At 33.7% G+C, this 16,880-nt stretch overlaps 1 protein-coding gene across 1 annotated transcript; it reads right to left on the reverse strand.

Moving 5' to 3' along the window:
- Positions 1 to 1,710: 1,710 nt before the first annotated feature.
- LOC110011465 lies at positions 1,711 to 2,597 on the reverse strand. The gene is made up of 2 exons (XM_020691603.1): positions 2,055 to 2,597; positions 1,711 to 1,965 (listed from the first exon to the last, which is right to left on the reverse strand). Exons 1-2 carry the CDS (start codon positions 2,595 to 2,597, stop codon positions 1,711 to 1,713), a joined length of 798 nt encoding a protein of 265 aa, XP_020547262.1.
- Positions 2,598 to 16,880: the final 14,283 nt, after the last annotated feature.

The following is a 16,880-nucleotide window of genomic DNA, read 5'->3' on the forward strand; positions in this document are numbered from 1 at the left end:
TGCTGAAGAAGAAGATATTTTGGTTTAAAGTTTGCTTGGTGGCATCATGGTTTCTGTTGGTCGGTTTTTGAGTGGGTAAACGGATGGTGGTATATGGATGAATCGTTTGATGAATTGTTTCACGTTGCTAGATTTGTAGGGACTTAAATTATGTTGTTAGATATGGGTAAACATAAGATGGAGGAATTGTAATGGTATTTTGTGGTTTTGATAATGAAATTGAAAGCCTCAAATTTGAAGCTTTTGCGAATTTTGTATTATGTTGATAAAGAATTCTGTTAATGAATTTTAAGAATGAAACTAAAAGCCTAAAATTGCAATTGTTAATTAATTTAGTAATTGAAAAAAATGAAAATGAATTTTCAGCCATTTCTGCACCATTTTCAACAATATAAGGAATTTTCAGCAGTATAATGAAAATAAAAACATTCATTTATGCACTATTTTCAACATGTTAATGTGAAACATTCATTTCATACTAACATCAACAATATACAACATCTTGTCCACAATTTACAGCCTGTCTTCACAAAAAACATGAACATCCATTTACAACATTTCTTCAACAACAACCAGTTCACAGAACCCCCTAATTCATAACATATGCAATCACAACTGATTCCTCAAGTTTCTCAAGTATCTTGAGATTACAAAAAAAAAATGTTTCAATCAAAATAAAAAGGTACTTAAACAAAAGGTGAATTCCTCCCATCTTTCTTCTTGCCCTTGTCTCCCTTGTCCTTCGATTGTGATAACACATTGTTCAATCATGATAATGTAACATACTTCTTGCCATCCTTTTCCAAAAATGTACATGTTGACAGAAGAGATTTGGTCTCTGGTTGTAAAGTCTGTTTTGGAAACACCTCCTATTTTGGAGATTTGGTCTAATATTAACTTTTGGGATTGGTGGCTGGAGATGACTTGGTTGAGCAGGTGTAGGAGGCCTAGAGCTTTGAGCTGCATCTTGTTGCTGGGATGTGGAAGACTTGTATGATGGCTTCCATGGTTGTTTGTGTGCAACTTTTTGTTTATACCGGGGTGCCTTGAATGGTTAGGGTATTACCTATAAGGAGAATGAAATAAATAAGTGAATGATAAACAAAATTCTTGAAATTACTTGAGAATTACTTACTAAATGCATCTTGTTGCTGGGATGTGGAAGACTTGTATGATGGCTTCCATGGTTGTTTGTGTGCAACTTTTTGTTTATACCGGGGTGCCTTGAATGGTTAGGGTATTACCTATAAGGAGAATGAAATAAATAAGTGAATGATAAACAAAATTCTTGAAATTACTTGAGAATTACTTACTGAAGCAGCAGTTTGTTGGCTTTTATGTTGGACTACAGTACTTGAAAGCTTTTGTTCCTTCATGCCCTCAAAAAACAGACAATATCAATTATTACAAAATGTATAATTAAAATGGAATGAATGGTTGCTGAAGTTTCTTACCACAAACTTGTTCTCCTCAAATGCATCAGCTTTAGTCATCTCGTCAGTTGAAATTTGTTCTTACATCCCCTACAAAATAGTTATTAAGTAATAATGATTGGTAAGTTAAAATGGAATGGTACTGATGTTTCTTACCATAGAGTTGTCTTCCTGAAACGCATCATTTTTAATCAAAATGTTCTTGTCACCTACCTCCTTTTCAACCTACACAAAATCAGATTTAGATAAGTATGAAATCAACTCACCAAAATCAGATTTAGATATTCAGTCTCGCCATTCTTTTCTTTCTTGCATGAGCCTCTTTTTCTTTGATTTCTTGTATCACTTGATTAAATGTGTCAGTAACTTGTGTATCTTCTTGCAGGTTCTTCAATGGACATCTTCGGGCATTATGTTTCTCCTCAACGCATTTGCTCCACTTGACAGTCTTCTGCACTTTTTTCAACCTGTTCTGTTGTTTCCCTTTACCATTTTTCTTCTGCTTTGACACTATATCATCAGGTTCCCTCTTCTAGATTTTGGAGGCCTACTAGCCCCCCTACCAAAGCTTGGTGGCAAATGATGGATGAATTGTATAGCAGTCCACAATTCTCTACTAACCATAAGCATAATTGCAGTCTTATAAACATTCTTATAAGATGCCACACTATAGCACTCATTCACATACTTAATAGGATCATCACCTTTACACAATATGGCACTACAAGCATGTTTACATGGAATGTCATTCAAATCCCATTTCCTGCAAGAACAGCTTCTCTTGTCCAAATCAACTGAATGTTGTGAACCATAAAAACAGGTTAATTGATAATGTGATGAATCAGCCTCTATGGGAATGCAATCTGCGGACTTTTCAATATTTTTCTCAACAATTTTCAGAATCCTAGGACATATAACACCAGTCCATTTCAGTTCTGCCTTATCCCTATTCTCCTGCAATCTTCTCATTATATACTCTCTGATCCATCCAAGCGTAGTGACATTAGGCTTCTCCCTAGCCTCCAAAATGTTCGAGTTAAATGTTTCACAACAATTATTCATTAAAACATCACACTTAATATCAGTTTTGAAGTGTGGTCTACTCCACAGTGTAGGGGGTTTATCATCAAACCATTCTGCAGCAGTTTTATCATGTACTGACATTTGTTTCGTACACAATCTGAATTCATTAATGGTAGTAGCCCTTACAGCCTTCCAAAAACAGTTTTAAAATGCCAAACTGCTGAAGCCTGCATTCTTCAAGGTAGAATCTAGATGTCTTACATAAAATCTATGATATGAAGCAAGAAACACTTTCTCAAATGTTTGAACTAACCCCTTTTTCTTATCAGATATGAAACACCACTAATCATCTCTAACCACCCCCAAATCAGATATCAGAAGCCTTAAAAACAACTCCCAAGTAATCCTCATTTCTTTTCCAACAACGCAATATGCAACAGGATAAATATTGTTATTGGGATCAGTGCCTATTGCCTATTGCTTCAAGGACTTTGTTGGGCTAAAATTAGTTTAATTAATTATTATCCAATGAACATTAGTTGAGCTTGATTTAATTTGATTAAATTAAGCTCCGTGCATACTTGAAGTCCAACCCCATTTGAGGGACATAATTGAGTGGTTATTTCTTCATGCTTGAAGGTTATATGCATGCGTGTGCATAGGTTGCATTGGAGGCAAAATTGATAGTTATTGAATTTTCAATTCAATTATATGTAATATAGAAAACTACACACATATCAAGTATAACCATGAGATGAGCCACCAAATTTGCTCCTTTTCTCTCTCAAAGATATTCTCCTTTTTATTTTATATTGAATTGGTTTCATGTTAGAACATAAACAATCAGAAAATACTAAACAATAGTGTTAGTTTGGAGTTATTTTTGTTCTATCTAGCATTAGAAAAGAACTACATCTATTCCATTTTTTGGTGTGGGCAACTTAGAGGAATTCTAGTTTGAATTCTAAAGTGAATGGAATGGGATAACGTAAAGGGAACAACGCATGTTGCTGCTCAACTATAGAAATAAAAAGGTAAAGTTTCATGTTTTGTTTCATAGAAATAAAAAGGTAAAGTTTCATGTTTTGTTTCTATGCTTTTTGTTTCATCCTCTAGCCACTTTTCCAATATGTTTATGTTTTCATTATTATGCTTTTGACAAACACCAAACACCACAGAATTTCAAGGGGAACATCCTTTTGAACCGTTTTAATTTTTTTTATTTCACCCTTCCGCCGCATTCCCGGGCCATACTCATTCATTCTATCAAAGCACAGTTCGATGTGGGGGCTGATGGTTATGTGATATTTGCATGTTAACATGCTTTCACGAATTTTGAAGCATGTTTTAACGCGTTAAGTAATTTTGAAGCATGTGTTTTCTTTGTAAAATTAAGTTTTGTGATTGGATATCCTGGAGTATAATATTACATGGGATGTATATTAGGTGATGTATGGATGTTGATCACGGAGCCCACGAAATCTTGTAAGTTTAAGTTTATGGTTGGGCTTGTATGCCCTTGTAATGTTTCTTCTTTTTCCCTCTCGTTTTTAACCTTAGAATAATGGGGCCTGCTATCTCCCTCCTTATACACTCCCCGAAACTTCTGATTGGGGTTTCTTTTCATTTGTAATGGGAGTAGTATCGAAATTTTTTTTGTAAGGGTTTTTATTTTAAAGCTAGCCCATGGAGAAGAAGGTCCAAGAATAAAGAGGCGCACGAAGAAATTACAAGGCCCATCTACATGTTGATGGGTAAATTGCTTTGTAATAGCATAGGGCCACCTTAGACTCACCATGGATTCACGGGCTCAGTAAGTCGCATAGGTAGCACTTGTGATCATCCCACAGGAGTATGCTTAATTATGTTGCATGTGGTGATTCCTTTATTGCTTTAGCATTTGATGTTCTGCATGCAATCAAATTATGTGATGAGGTCTCAGTCAAACACTCAAACATTAACTCTTACTTGGTCGGACCAAGTTAAATATTAGGCCTAAAATGGACTTGGATCGAAATTGTCCTGATCTGACCAAGCCTTCCATCCACAAAAATATGGTGAGGAAGCTACCGTTACGCAAGTGTGGTCTCATGAGTCCGGGCACAGTTGGAATAGAGGAAAGCACAACATTATTGTGAACAAACAACACGTCCGTCATTTTCCTATCTCACGAGTTGTGGGGGGGACGACTGAGGTGTAATTTGGTTGATGGGTCGAGCCTAACATTGAGTAACATGATTCACTTGCAGTCCTCAAGATCATGTGAAGAGGTGAGGCAAAATATCTTGGGAATCTCATGGAATGAGAATAGCATCGGTTGAATCCCATGGGGCTTTTTCCATGTGAATCGTAAAAGCAGAGCATGGTAAACTGTTCTTGTGGATACCAAGCCCACTAGGAAATGACTTCCAAAAATCCTAATTGAGAGTGGTGGGCTTTAATATACATAGTGAGAGACTCAAAGACTAAAACACCATGTCTTGAACTTATTAATAATACTACTATCATAAGTCGAAATCTGTTTCACTTTTTATCGTATAACATGTTTAAGAACCCCTTAACACTAATAATGAAGATTAATAAATTTAATTGCATGAACTACGACAACTAGCTGGAAAATCTAAAGATTGTCCTAGGTTTCAAGAACCAGGCTATGTACTCAACAAGTCGCTCCAGGCGATGTTGCAGGAAGGGTCTTCGCCAGAAGAACGTGTGATGTTCGAGAAGTAGCATGAGGACAACAACAAGGTCGTAGTATCATATTAGCTTCGATGACCAATGGCATCCAAAAGCAATATGTTAGGCTGGAAAACGTTCCCTCAATAATGCTTCACATGATCGAAATTTGTTCGATTCCTGATAGGAATAATAGATATGCTGCTACTAAAATATTTTTTAGGACAAAGTTGACTGAAGGATCTTCTATGCAAAGTCATGCAATCAAGATGCTATCTCTCGTGTAGAAGCAAGAAGACCTCAAAACTGGGCTTGATAATGACACGTAAATCAATGTAGTTCTCCAATCACTTCCTGCCTCCTATGACCCGCTTATCATAAACTACAACATGAATTGAAATAAAAAGTCTATTAATGAGTTAATTAATATGCAGGTCTAATATGAGGCAATGACCTACAAGTCTGCACCAATATTACTAATAATAGGAGAGGCTTCGAAAGGCAAGAGGGCCGAGCGCTGGAAGAGGAAGAAGGAAAAGCAAAAGCTGTCGCAGCCACTGCTAGCGCTCCAAGCGCCCCTGTTGCTCTGGTCGGAAAGAATAAAGGGAAAGGGAAGAACGGCGATTCACAGCGGGTCGAGGGCAAATCATGTTTCCATTCATTGCCGTGAAAAGGGGCATTGCAAGAGGGAGTACCCATAACTTCTCTCCAGCACAGGTATGTTTGTATTGAAGTAAATTTGATAACTAATTCTGCTTCTTGGGTATTGCATACTGGCTGTGGAGCTCACATCTGCAATGATTTGCAGGTGTTGGAAAGAACCAGAAGACTAAATAAGGTTGAGATGATCCAAGGCTCGGTGATGACAAGGTCGTTGCTGCAGAATCGGTGGGATCTCTCAACTTAGGTATTAGTGATCATATTAGGATAGTATTAAAGAATCGTTATTATGTACCAATCATGATCAAAAATATTATTTTCGTTCTTGTTTGAGACAATGATGGTTATGCATTTAAGATTAATAAAAATAGTTTTTTATTTGATGATTGATAATAACCATCATCTGCACGGTACATTAACGAACGGTTTTAACATTTTCCAACAGATAAATTGTATTATAACTGCCTAACACAAAATAAAATTAGATAATCATGAAAATGCACAGAGTTTGCATGTAAGGTTAGGTCATATAAACATAGAAAGGATGAGGAAGTTGGTGGAATCAAGGAGTCTAGAGGTAGATGACTTGGGTAAACTATCAACTTGCGAGTCTTGTCTAAAAGGGAAAATGACCATGAAAATTTTTGCTTGTCATGCCTGCCACTGGTCTGTTGGACTTAATCCACACAGACATCTGTGGAACAATAAATACTCCGGCTAAAAGAGGATACTGGTACTTCATAACCTTTATCTATAATCACTCACGGTATGGTTATGTTTAGCTGATGAGGTACAAGGTTAAGGCATTTGGAATGTTTAAGTAATTCAGACTTGAACTAGATAATCAAACTAGCCATAAGATCAAAGTCTTTCAGTCAGACTGAGGTGGGGAATATTCAAGTGGTGAGTTCATGAATTATTTAACAAAGAATGGAATTCTCTCTCAATGGACTCCTCCTAGAACGCCACAGCTTAACGGCGTGGCCGAAAGGAGAAGTTGAACCCTGTTGGACATGGTTCAATCCATGAAGAGTTTTACTGAATTGCCCCTATCCTTTTGGGGATACGCTTTTGAGACAGCGACCAAGTTCCTCAACATGGCACCGTCCAAAGCTGTACCCCAGACGCTATATAAGATATGGCACAGTCATGGTAAGAAAATATATCAAAACATAAGGTAAAAAAGAAAAAGACAAGTTTTGCTGAGCATAATTTTTACAGCCTCAACAAGGAGTTCCACATAAATTTATTTTAAAATATTTATCAAATAAATAAAATTGAATCTCTTGTTGAACCCTAATTACGGAAAAAAATTCTTAATATATTCAAATTTAAATATTTATTTTTTAAAACTTAGATAGGAAAGAAAATTAATTAAAAAAAATTGGAGAAATAAAAAGAAAAATAATTCAATATGTACCTGAGGCTCCACTAAACTTGCCCACAGAGCACAAGAGATGGGATCCGGCGATAGCACACTGGAATCTTCACAAGGCGAATTCGAATTTGGGTCAGATGAATAATCCAGCCAAAATCTTTAGTGTATATTCTTGAAGAATTCTGTTGGCAAATTATACACGATGATGAATTAACAAATCAATTCACAAAAGGAATTAAAGAAGGAAAAAGAAAGAATCAAATGCTTGAGAAAAGGATTTGCCTGCATAGAATTCATCTTACACCGGAATCAAATGCTTGAGAAAAGGAAAAAGGAGTTGTCTGCATAGAATTCATCTTACATTTCTGGAGTTTTCTGCCATTTTTTGGCTACCGAAGGATTCAAATGTAACGTTCGTAGGGCTCTCTAAGCGTAGTACTTTATGGACTTGAACAGTGTTCTATAGTGAGTGTGTTGAGGGAGAAAAGGCGTGAGCAAATGTAAAGTGTGAGTGGTTGAGTGAGATAGTGCGCGTAAATGTTGTCTGCGTATGTGTGAGTGTTTCAAAAAACAAAGCTCGACGGGATGTAGCAGAAGCCTCGAAAGTTACGTTCTGTCTTTTTCTGATAATATTTTCCTATTCATTTCTTCTTTTTTGGTTCTTTACTTAATATTATGTAATAATTAGACAGAAAGCATTTTTAGAAAGAAATGTATATATTGATGCTAGAATACAATACAATTAATTATTTTCTATATTAGATTCCTCCAATAAAGGCAAAAAAAAAAAAGAGATAATATTTATGAAAATCAATTAAAGAGTTCATCAATATGTACATATTGTTATATTATAATCAACCATTTGTCTTTATAAAATTCCTTATATCCAACTCCAGCTTTTGAGTAAAATTGTAAAACTTAAAGTAGGATGAAGTTAAAATTGACACTCAAAAATGAAAAACTAATCATGTATACCTTTCTTGCAAGTTCAATCATTTTTTGCGTTTATTGAAATTTGACAATACTTTTAACTAAGGATCTATTGAAATTTGGTTTCAGAGGCTGGATATATTGAAAGAAATATATGTGGTGGGGTGTTTTAATCTGAAAAATGTAATTAATGGTTTGGTATATAAAGATAGGTACAGATTAGATACACGAGTGTGTAAGAATTTTTTGCACCAATTTATTTGGTTCTTTGCCACCACAGAACATATCACTTTCAAATATTTTGAAAAGAAAAATCAATTGACACTTTTGAATCCATTAATCACAATATATATATATATATATATACACATATATATAATAGAAACTTAAAAAAACAAAAAGAAAATTAAAGACTAGAGGGTTGGATATTACAAAAAATAAAGCACCTTCTAGAATATCTAACCATCTAGGGTTGACCATCTTCTAGCAGCTTCTGGAACGTCTTCTGCAAAACAAACAAAAATTAATCACAATATATATATATATATATACACATATATATAATAGAAACTTAAAAAAACAAAAAGAAAATTAAAGACTAGAGGGTTGGATATTACAAAAAATAAAGCACCTTCTAGAATATCTAACCATCTAGGGTTGACCATCTTCTAGCAGCTTCTGGAACATCTTCTGCAAAACAAACAAAACTATTAACACTTTTAAGCAAGAATTAATTTTTTTTTAAAAATAATAATATTAATACTGTAGCTACTTACCTCCACCTCCAACGCCCTCGGCCCGTTCCAGCCACTGTTCACTTTTTTCTTGCAGCACCTCTCCAATAATTCCTTCTGCTTTGCTTCCTATAGAAGAAAAAACATTTAGCATCTTATTTATAAAATAATGGTAAAGCATTTAAAATACTATTATTTACTTATCAACTTTCTCTTGTGCATGCCGATAGAGGAAGACCCCCTCCCCCCAAGATACACAATTGAGGACACCATGGAGTTTGGCGCCCGGTTCGCCTTCTATAAGGACTCCCGCTGGAAGTCGACTCTAGCCCAGTACGTCTGGAGCTGGAGCCAAACTTTGTTGGCCAGTCAGAGTGGCCTGACCAGGCTTGACAGGGCAATGGAAAGTATCTTCCGGATTTACTTATCGGTCAACATGTGGGACACACAGAACATGGACACATCCTTGCAGTCCCACCAGTAGGTCATCTACAATAATAAAATTAAAGAAAATGTTAGAAAATTTCATTAAATAATTAGATTATTGCATAAAATCAAATTAATTAAAAATTGATTACCTTCATGCTCTCAAACCACAAATGCTGGTAGTCTTCCGGCACCTGCCTCAGATATGGCGACCGGTGGCGAAAGTGTCCCCATCACCACTGCATTGATGAGCTCGTAAAATCGGGGGTAAGATCTAAAAGGACATGCTATATTAGACATTTTCAATATAAAATAATACTAAAAAAAATTGATAAACAAATTTACCTTGCGTCATCGAGGCTAATGTACTGAGTGCGCTGATGGTGGGGGGACTGATAGTAGTGGTGGAGCAGTTGGGGTGGCAGACTGGTGTATCGTCTCATCAGCTGCTGGTGCAGCTCTAGATGCTCCAGCATCATCTGGAGTCTGCGGGGCAGGAGACGGTGTGATCGTGTCAGGTGGTGTGGGTGGTCGAAGAACTGCTTCCCCAACTTGGTAAGCATCAGACAAAACTAGTAGAAGTGGTGGGCCACGACCATGACCTCTTGCTCGACCACGTCGTATAGGAGGCGTACCACTAAACATGATCCAAATAAATTATTGAGAAGTATTAGTCTAAATTTTACGATTATTTACATTAATATGTAAATAAAAAACAATATATTAATTCTTACACATCGAAAAAATTATCATGAAGTTATGATTATTGTACTCTCAGTTATTTAAAAATATATAATTCTCTTGTGCACATATACAAATGGGCCAAGTATTGCTTTAAGCTTATTTAGCCTATCACATGAACTTTTTATTGTAGTATTCGTTATATTTATCCATTTAAATCTATCAACATTATCTTTTGTTGACAGATGAAGATGGATAAACATAACAAATTTTATTGGCAAAATTCAATTGATGGGCTAAACAAGATTAAAGGCATGCGTGATCTGTTTGTACACTGTTTCCAAAGAAATATACATTTTTGAATAATTATTAATTATTGAAAATATTGTTCTCAATTTGTTTTCTATTTCTAATGATAATGTAATTGTACTTTAATTTGAAATATTACCTTAATATTGTTATTGTTGACATTATTTTGTAAATAATATTATTATTGGGATTATTGGTCTAATTTTGTGATTATTGACTTTATTATGTAAAAATGTTATTTTTGGAAATATTTTATAATTTTGCGATATTTGTAAATAATATTATTATTTGGATTATTGGTATAATTTTGTAATTATTGACTTTATTATGTGAAAATGTTATTTTTGGAAATATTTTATAATTTTGAGATAGTTGACATTGTTATGAAAATAATGTTATTACTGGGAATATTGGTCTACCTTTTGTGATTGTTGACATTATTATGTAAAAATGTTATTATTATCAGGAATATTGGTGTAATTTTTGTGATTATTTACATTACTATTTAAAAAGATTATTATTGGAAATATTGATCTAATTTTTTTTATTATTTACATTATTATTTAAATAATGTTATTATTGGGATTTACTATTGGTCTAATTTTTGTGATTGTTTACATTATGATGTAAAAATTATTTTATTGGAAATATTAGTCCAATATTTTTGATTATTTACATTATTATTTAAATAACTTTACTATTCGGATTATATATTGGTCCAATTTTTTTTTTGGTTATTTACATTATAATGTAAAAAATTAGCCTATTTATAAAATAAATTACACATGTATACAATAAATTTGGCAAAAAATTTAAGCAATATAATATAATACACATAAGAATTGCATAAAGGGAAAAATTTTCAAATCCAAAGGAGACTAGTAATTATAAATTCTTTTGAATATTTGAAGTATTTAACAACAAAGAAAAAGTAAAAAGAAGGAAATATTAAAAAATTCTACTTATTGAAATTAGTTAGTGCATATCTTCATATAGAATGTTACAGTAAATTGCACAAATAATTACACTATACAATTACTAAATTACACAATAATTGCATAAATTACATAACTATACAATTAATTTTGGAAAATTACACAAAATTTCTACAATTGCAGAAATTACATAAAATAAATTTCTATAATTGCAGAAATCTTATACAACTAAATATTTCTATATTTGCAAAACTTACATAAAATAACTTTTTTACAGAATTTTTTTATAAATAAAAAAAATTGACAGAGAATTTTAAAAAATAAAAAAAATTAAGAGAAAATTATTAAAATAACAAAAAATATACAAAAATTTGGAGAATTACATAAAATTTACAAATTTTTTTTAGATTTTAAAAAATCTATAGAAAATTATTAAAATTACCAAAAATTATGAAATTTTTTTATAATTTCATAACTGTATAAACTTTTTTAAAAATTACAGCAAAATTAGGTAATTATTTTTAAATTGCCGAAAGTTTTTAAAATGTTTTATTTTACACCAAAAAATTAAGAAAATAAAAAATATATGATAAATTGTCCCAAACATATTAATGATCAGAAAAAGTAGACTATAAATTAGTTATGGTCATTGGAACATATAATGCTATGAATTAAATTGATACATGTTCAGAAGATCAAATATATTTATATATATAAGACTGTTAGTCTTACGTAGATGTAAGTAACATCTTATATTGTTGTATTGGATTGTCTAATCAGACCGTTAAAATTTTTGTCAAACTGCTGGATAGTATTAAATCGATAAAATGCTACATTCTATGAAGCTTTTTACATTTTTGTTATATGGATACTAAGATATCGTATCTAATACACAATCGATGAGGTTGAAAAAATGATGGAACTGTCCATCAGATAATTTGATTTTAGATCAGACCACTAGATATGTTCACATATGAAAAGTATTGTTATGAGTTTAAATTTGGAATTAATCAAGGTCCTTGATATTGAGACATTGCAATTGGGAAGTGAAAGAGCAATCTATGGGCATATTTAGGGACGATGATTGGAACACATTTAGAAACGTTTTTTTAATAATTTAAGAAAATGATATTTTATACATTTACAAACGGTTTTATTTAAATTTCGTATTTCGCAACAGTCAAATATTAAATAACCGTTCCTAGGTTTGATTTTTCCTCCAGTTTTCTTTTGGTGCGAAACTCAATTTGTTGTAACTTATTTTGGAACGGTCAAAATAAATTAACGGGTCTTATATGTTAATTTTTCTTCCATTTTATTTAGGACATTGTAATATATTGAACGGTTTATTTTATTAATGTCGGTTCAAAGTTGGAAATGGCTTTGGATCGACTTCCTAATTTTTTGACCGTTCCTAAACAGAAAAAAATGTGTTTTGTTTTTTAACAAAAAATTATTGGTATGGACAAATAGTTTGGAAATTGTACTTCTAAATTAGCTGGTAAACTATTTTTATAAATTATTATCAATAATTTTTTAATTGATACAGAAAACAGTAAATATCAATCAGAATAATTGTCTTTTTCAGTCTCGTAATCCTCATCAAAGCTATCCTCGTCAGACTCGTCATCCAATTTAAAGTTCCCCGATCGGGATGTGCCTGCTCCCTTTTGATTAGCAATAGAATGGTTAATGGCTAATTATATACCATTTGGGCATGCAGGTCATAATTATAATTGTCCATCGCAAATTGTGGAGTAAGTATTGTCTCAACGTATTTAAGTGCAATATCGGTCCCATCGAGAGTCAGGTTATATACGTCTTTGCGCATCACGTTCGGCCTCCTTTCGTCCAGCTCAAGCTCCGGTCAATTACATATGATATTCAGATCCTTCCGTGTATTTAGAGTATCCTTCGTTGTTCCTTTTATATCCATCACGATATTGAATATATTGTCAGCATGTTCTTCTCAATGTGTATGACATCAAGATTGTGTCGTACCAGATGCATTGACCAATACATCGAGCTCCCAAAAGATGCTTTTCATTGTCCACTTATGCTTGCTACCATACCCGTCCGGGAGTGACAACGATACTCCAACAGAAGGACCAAACTCTTCAACCTATTTGCGGATCTATTCTCCCATTAATCTTAGCCGTGCAACATTCCTTGTCACTCAGTTCTTAGTGAACACTTTCTTCCTACGGTGCAGATGGTCCAGGGGAAGGAACTGTCTATGGCAGTCAAAGCAGCACGCCTTCCTACCGATTTGCAGGTAAAATGAACATATGTCTTTCATACAAACTGGACATCGCATAACACCAGTGGAACTCCATCTAGACGCCATTCCACAAGCGAGTAGGTGCTTACACTCCACATCAACACAGCGTGCATTGGGAATATCTCGCTTCTCAGTGTCGCATGTCAGTATACCTACATGTCGCAGATTCTGCAACTCCCCGATCAGTGGCTCCAGGTAAACATCGATGAGATGTTTTGAATTGGAACGACTGGGGATCACCATCATCACGAACATATACTCAGCACTCATGTACATTCCCAATGGGAGATTGTACGGTGTGAGTATAACGGGCCAACATGAGTACATATGACCGTACTCTCCGTGCGTTGCGAGCCCATCCGTGCACAAACCTAGTCTACAATTACGGAGCTCTACTGCAAAATGAGGATATGTCCGATCAAAATGCCTCAATGCATCTGAATCGGACGGATGGCACATGGTTCCCTTTTCCATTTGATTGTTGGCATGCCATGTTATTTGCGAGGCAGTTGCTTCTGAAACGTACAACCTTTGCAGGCAAGGGGTAACCAGCAAGTACATAAGAATGGTATACGATGTCTTTTTGTGATTAGGATTTTGCTCCCTGGTTGACTTGGACCTAGCTTCTCCGCAAAACTTGTAGTAGTCCAGATCAATGTTGTCCTTCTTTTACAACATGTAGCCATTTTTACACACATCAATATTCTCAATAGGTAAACCCAAGTTTCTTAACAATTTCTTCGTACTATAGTAATCTTGGGGCAGGGTGTGGTTGCGGGTCACTATATGATTAGCCCATTGGGATATTTGGTCACATATATGCTGAGAAAATGGCCAATGACCTTGATATTCAACAACTCAGCCACAACCTCAATTGAGATTGGGTGCAACCATTCCACAATGGTTGCTCAACTGCATGCACTACATTGTGAAACTGATCTGCCAACCCAAACACATAATCGTACCACCTACCATAATATAAACTAAGCCCTATATTAGTAGGAACGACCTTGTACCTTTATGAGGCACACCATCCCGATTATACTTAGAAGACCAGACAGCGGGCTTGGCAGCATAAAAAATCATTCTCTATGTCGAATCCATCTCCACGGCATCACCACCAAGGCATACTGGTACCCTCCATAACATTAGAAATGGGAGTTTGCTCCTCCTACAACTGGGCTGCGGTGATGGCATCAAAATACTCCTACACCCTCTCCCGCCATGAGAAGTCCAATTATAATACTCTGGCATAAAATCTTACATAAATAAGTCAAAATTTACCTCGTCCGTGCTTTTGAAAATTTCATTTTTTCACTTCCAAAAAGGACACTTAATTTTCTCACCATCCATATATGCATGTTGACTTGGGTCATTCTATAAATGTAGCAACACCATCCTCAACGGAGTAAGACCCGCCCTATTTCAAAGATTCTTCTCATACATGCCTATACTCAACTGTCTTAACATGAAGATGAGTCCTACACAAACACAGAAACACACACACATATATATATTATAACATTAAATTTAATTGATAAAATTACAACAAATATAATAAATTGACAAACAAAGGGTTAAAGTTATTACCTGATCAAAATAACTTCAAATATCAATAAAAATTTGAGATAGGTTGACGAACAAGAGTAGAAAAATATTTGTGGGATAGTGAGAGATCAAAAAAATTCGAGAGAGATTGAGGAAATAGAGAGAAATTAAGAATTGAAGAACCTAGTGACCTTAAATGGAAAGAGCACACATATTTAGATGTTAAAAATAGCCGTTGATTTAGATTTTGAAACGGTCCTTTCGACAAGTATAGGAACATTTTTTTTAACCGTTGAAATCTAGCCATTGTATTTCATTTGGGACAGTCTCAGTAATACTAAATAAATAATACAAGAAAATAGTTCTAATTTGCACCGAATTTTGGAACGATTGTTGAAACACATTACTTCTTAAATAAAACTAATAATTTGGAATGGTTTTTCGCATAATTGATTAAGGGTGTTTAAAAATCGTTCCAAATTGTACCTCATTTTCGAATACATTTTCTAACTATCATCTTTGGACATCCTTTGTCACACATATAGGAACGGTCAACTCAAGACCGTCCCTAATTCTAATATTATGTTCAAACAGAGTTCCAACCATTTACCGTTTCTATTTTGTAACAGTATTTCGATCGAATTTTATAACTGTTTGTTCGGAACTCATGTTGGAATTGTATGCCTGTTCCAAAATTATAACAAAAAAAAATATAGATCATGACATCATCTTTCAATATCCGTTCATTATGTGTTCCAAAAATCGTTCCAAGATGGAATGGTTTTAGGAACGTGACCATGCCAAATCTCACCTTTTTTTATAGTGTGGTGATGTGCTCTAGCCAAATCCCATCCATAAAAGTGGTTGGCGGAGCACAAGATCTAGGATCCGATCATAGCACAAGAAATGGGGTCCGCAAGTTTTTTAGTTTTACAAGCTAGCTTAAGGTACTATCACTTTAAAAAGGTGGAATTTGGAGCGAGTTTAGGAACGGTTTTTTTGGGTTTGGAACGGTTTGCAGGACATCGAACTTATTTGGGGCGATTTTTGGAACGGTTGGAAATTCATCCTTACAAATGGCGTTACAAAATTTTAGGAACGGTTCTGGCAAGACCATTCCTATTTGTGATGGAAACTCTAACACACTACGAAAAACGTTCCTAATATTAAATTTGTAAAGAAAAATTTTATTTTCAATTGGAAAGATTTTAGGAATCGTCAGTCGTATTTAGGAACACATATATAAAACCGTTTTAGTAATGATATTAGCAACGGTCTTTCTGATAACACATACTTAAAATTGAAATAGCAATGGTATTAGGAACAGTTAACCACTATTTAGGAACACTTATTAGAAATGATTTTAGCAATGGTATTTGGAACAATCAATGCAGTTTAGGAACAGGGGTTTGGAACTATTTTAGTAATGGTATTTGGAACAATCATTTATTTAGATTTATAACACACTACTAAAATCGTTCCTAATTTTTTAATTTTTTAATTTTTTAATTATATTTTATAATGAATTCATATATTTAATAAATCATAATAAATAAATAAAATTATATACTTTAATATATAATAAAATTAAGTTAATAATTTTTTAATTAATTATATTTACAAATTTCATTAATTAACTAAAATTGAAATATAGAAAACACATTATATCAATATAAAAATTATCTAATTAAAAAAATGAAAAAAAATTAAAACCAAATCTAAACCCTCCTTTTCAACGACATCAATATTGTCTTGATTTGAGGCTGAGGGGTCTGTTGAAGGCAATTCTGGAACGTCTCCTGCAAAACATACAAAATTATTAGTACTTCTAACCAAGAATTATTTTTTCTAAAACAAAGAATATGA

The sequence above is a fragment of the Sesamum indicum genome, unplaced genomic scaffold (genome assembly GCF_000512975.1).
Source record: "Sesamum indicum cultivar Zhongzhi No. 13 unplaced genomic scaffold, S_indicum_v1.0 scaffold00404, whole genome shotgun sequence".
Lineage (NCBI taxonomy): Eukaryota > Viridiplantae > Streptophyta > Magnoliopsida > Lamiales > Pedaliaceae > Sesamum > Sesamum indicum.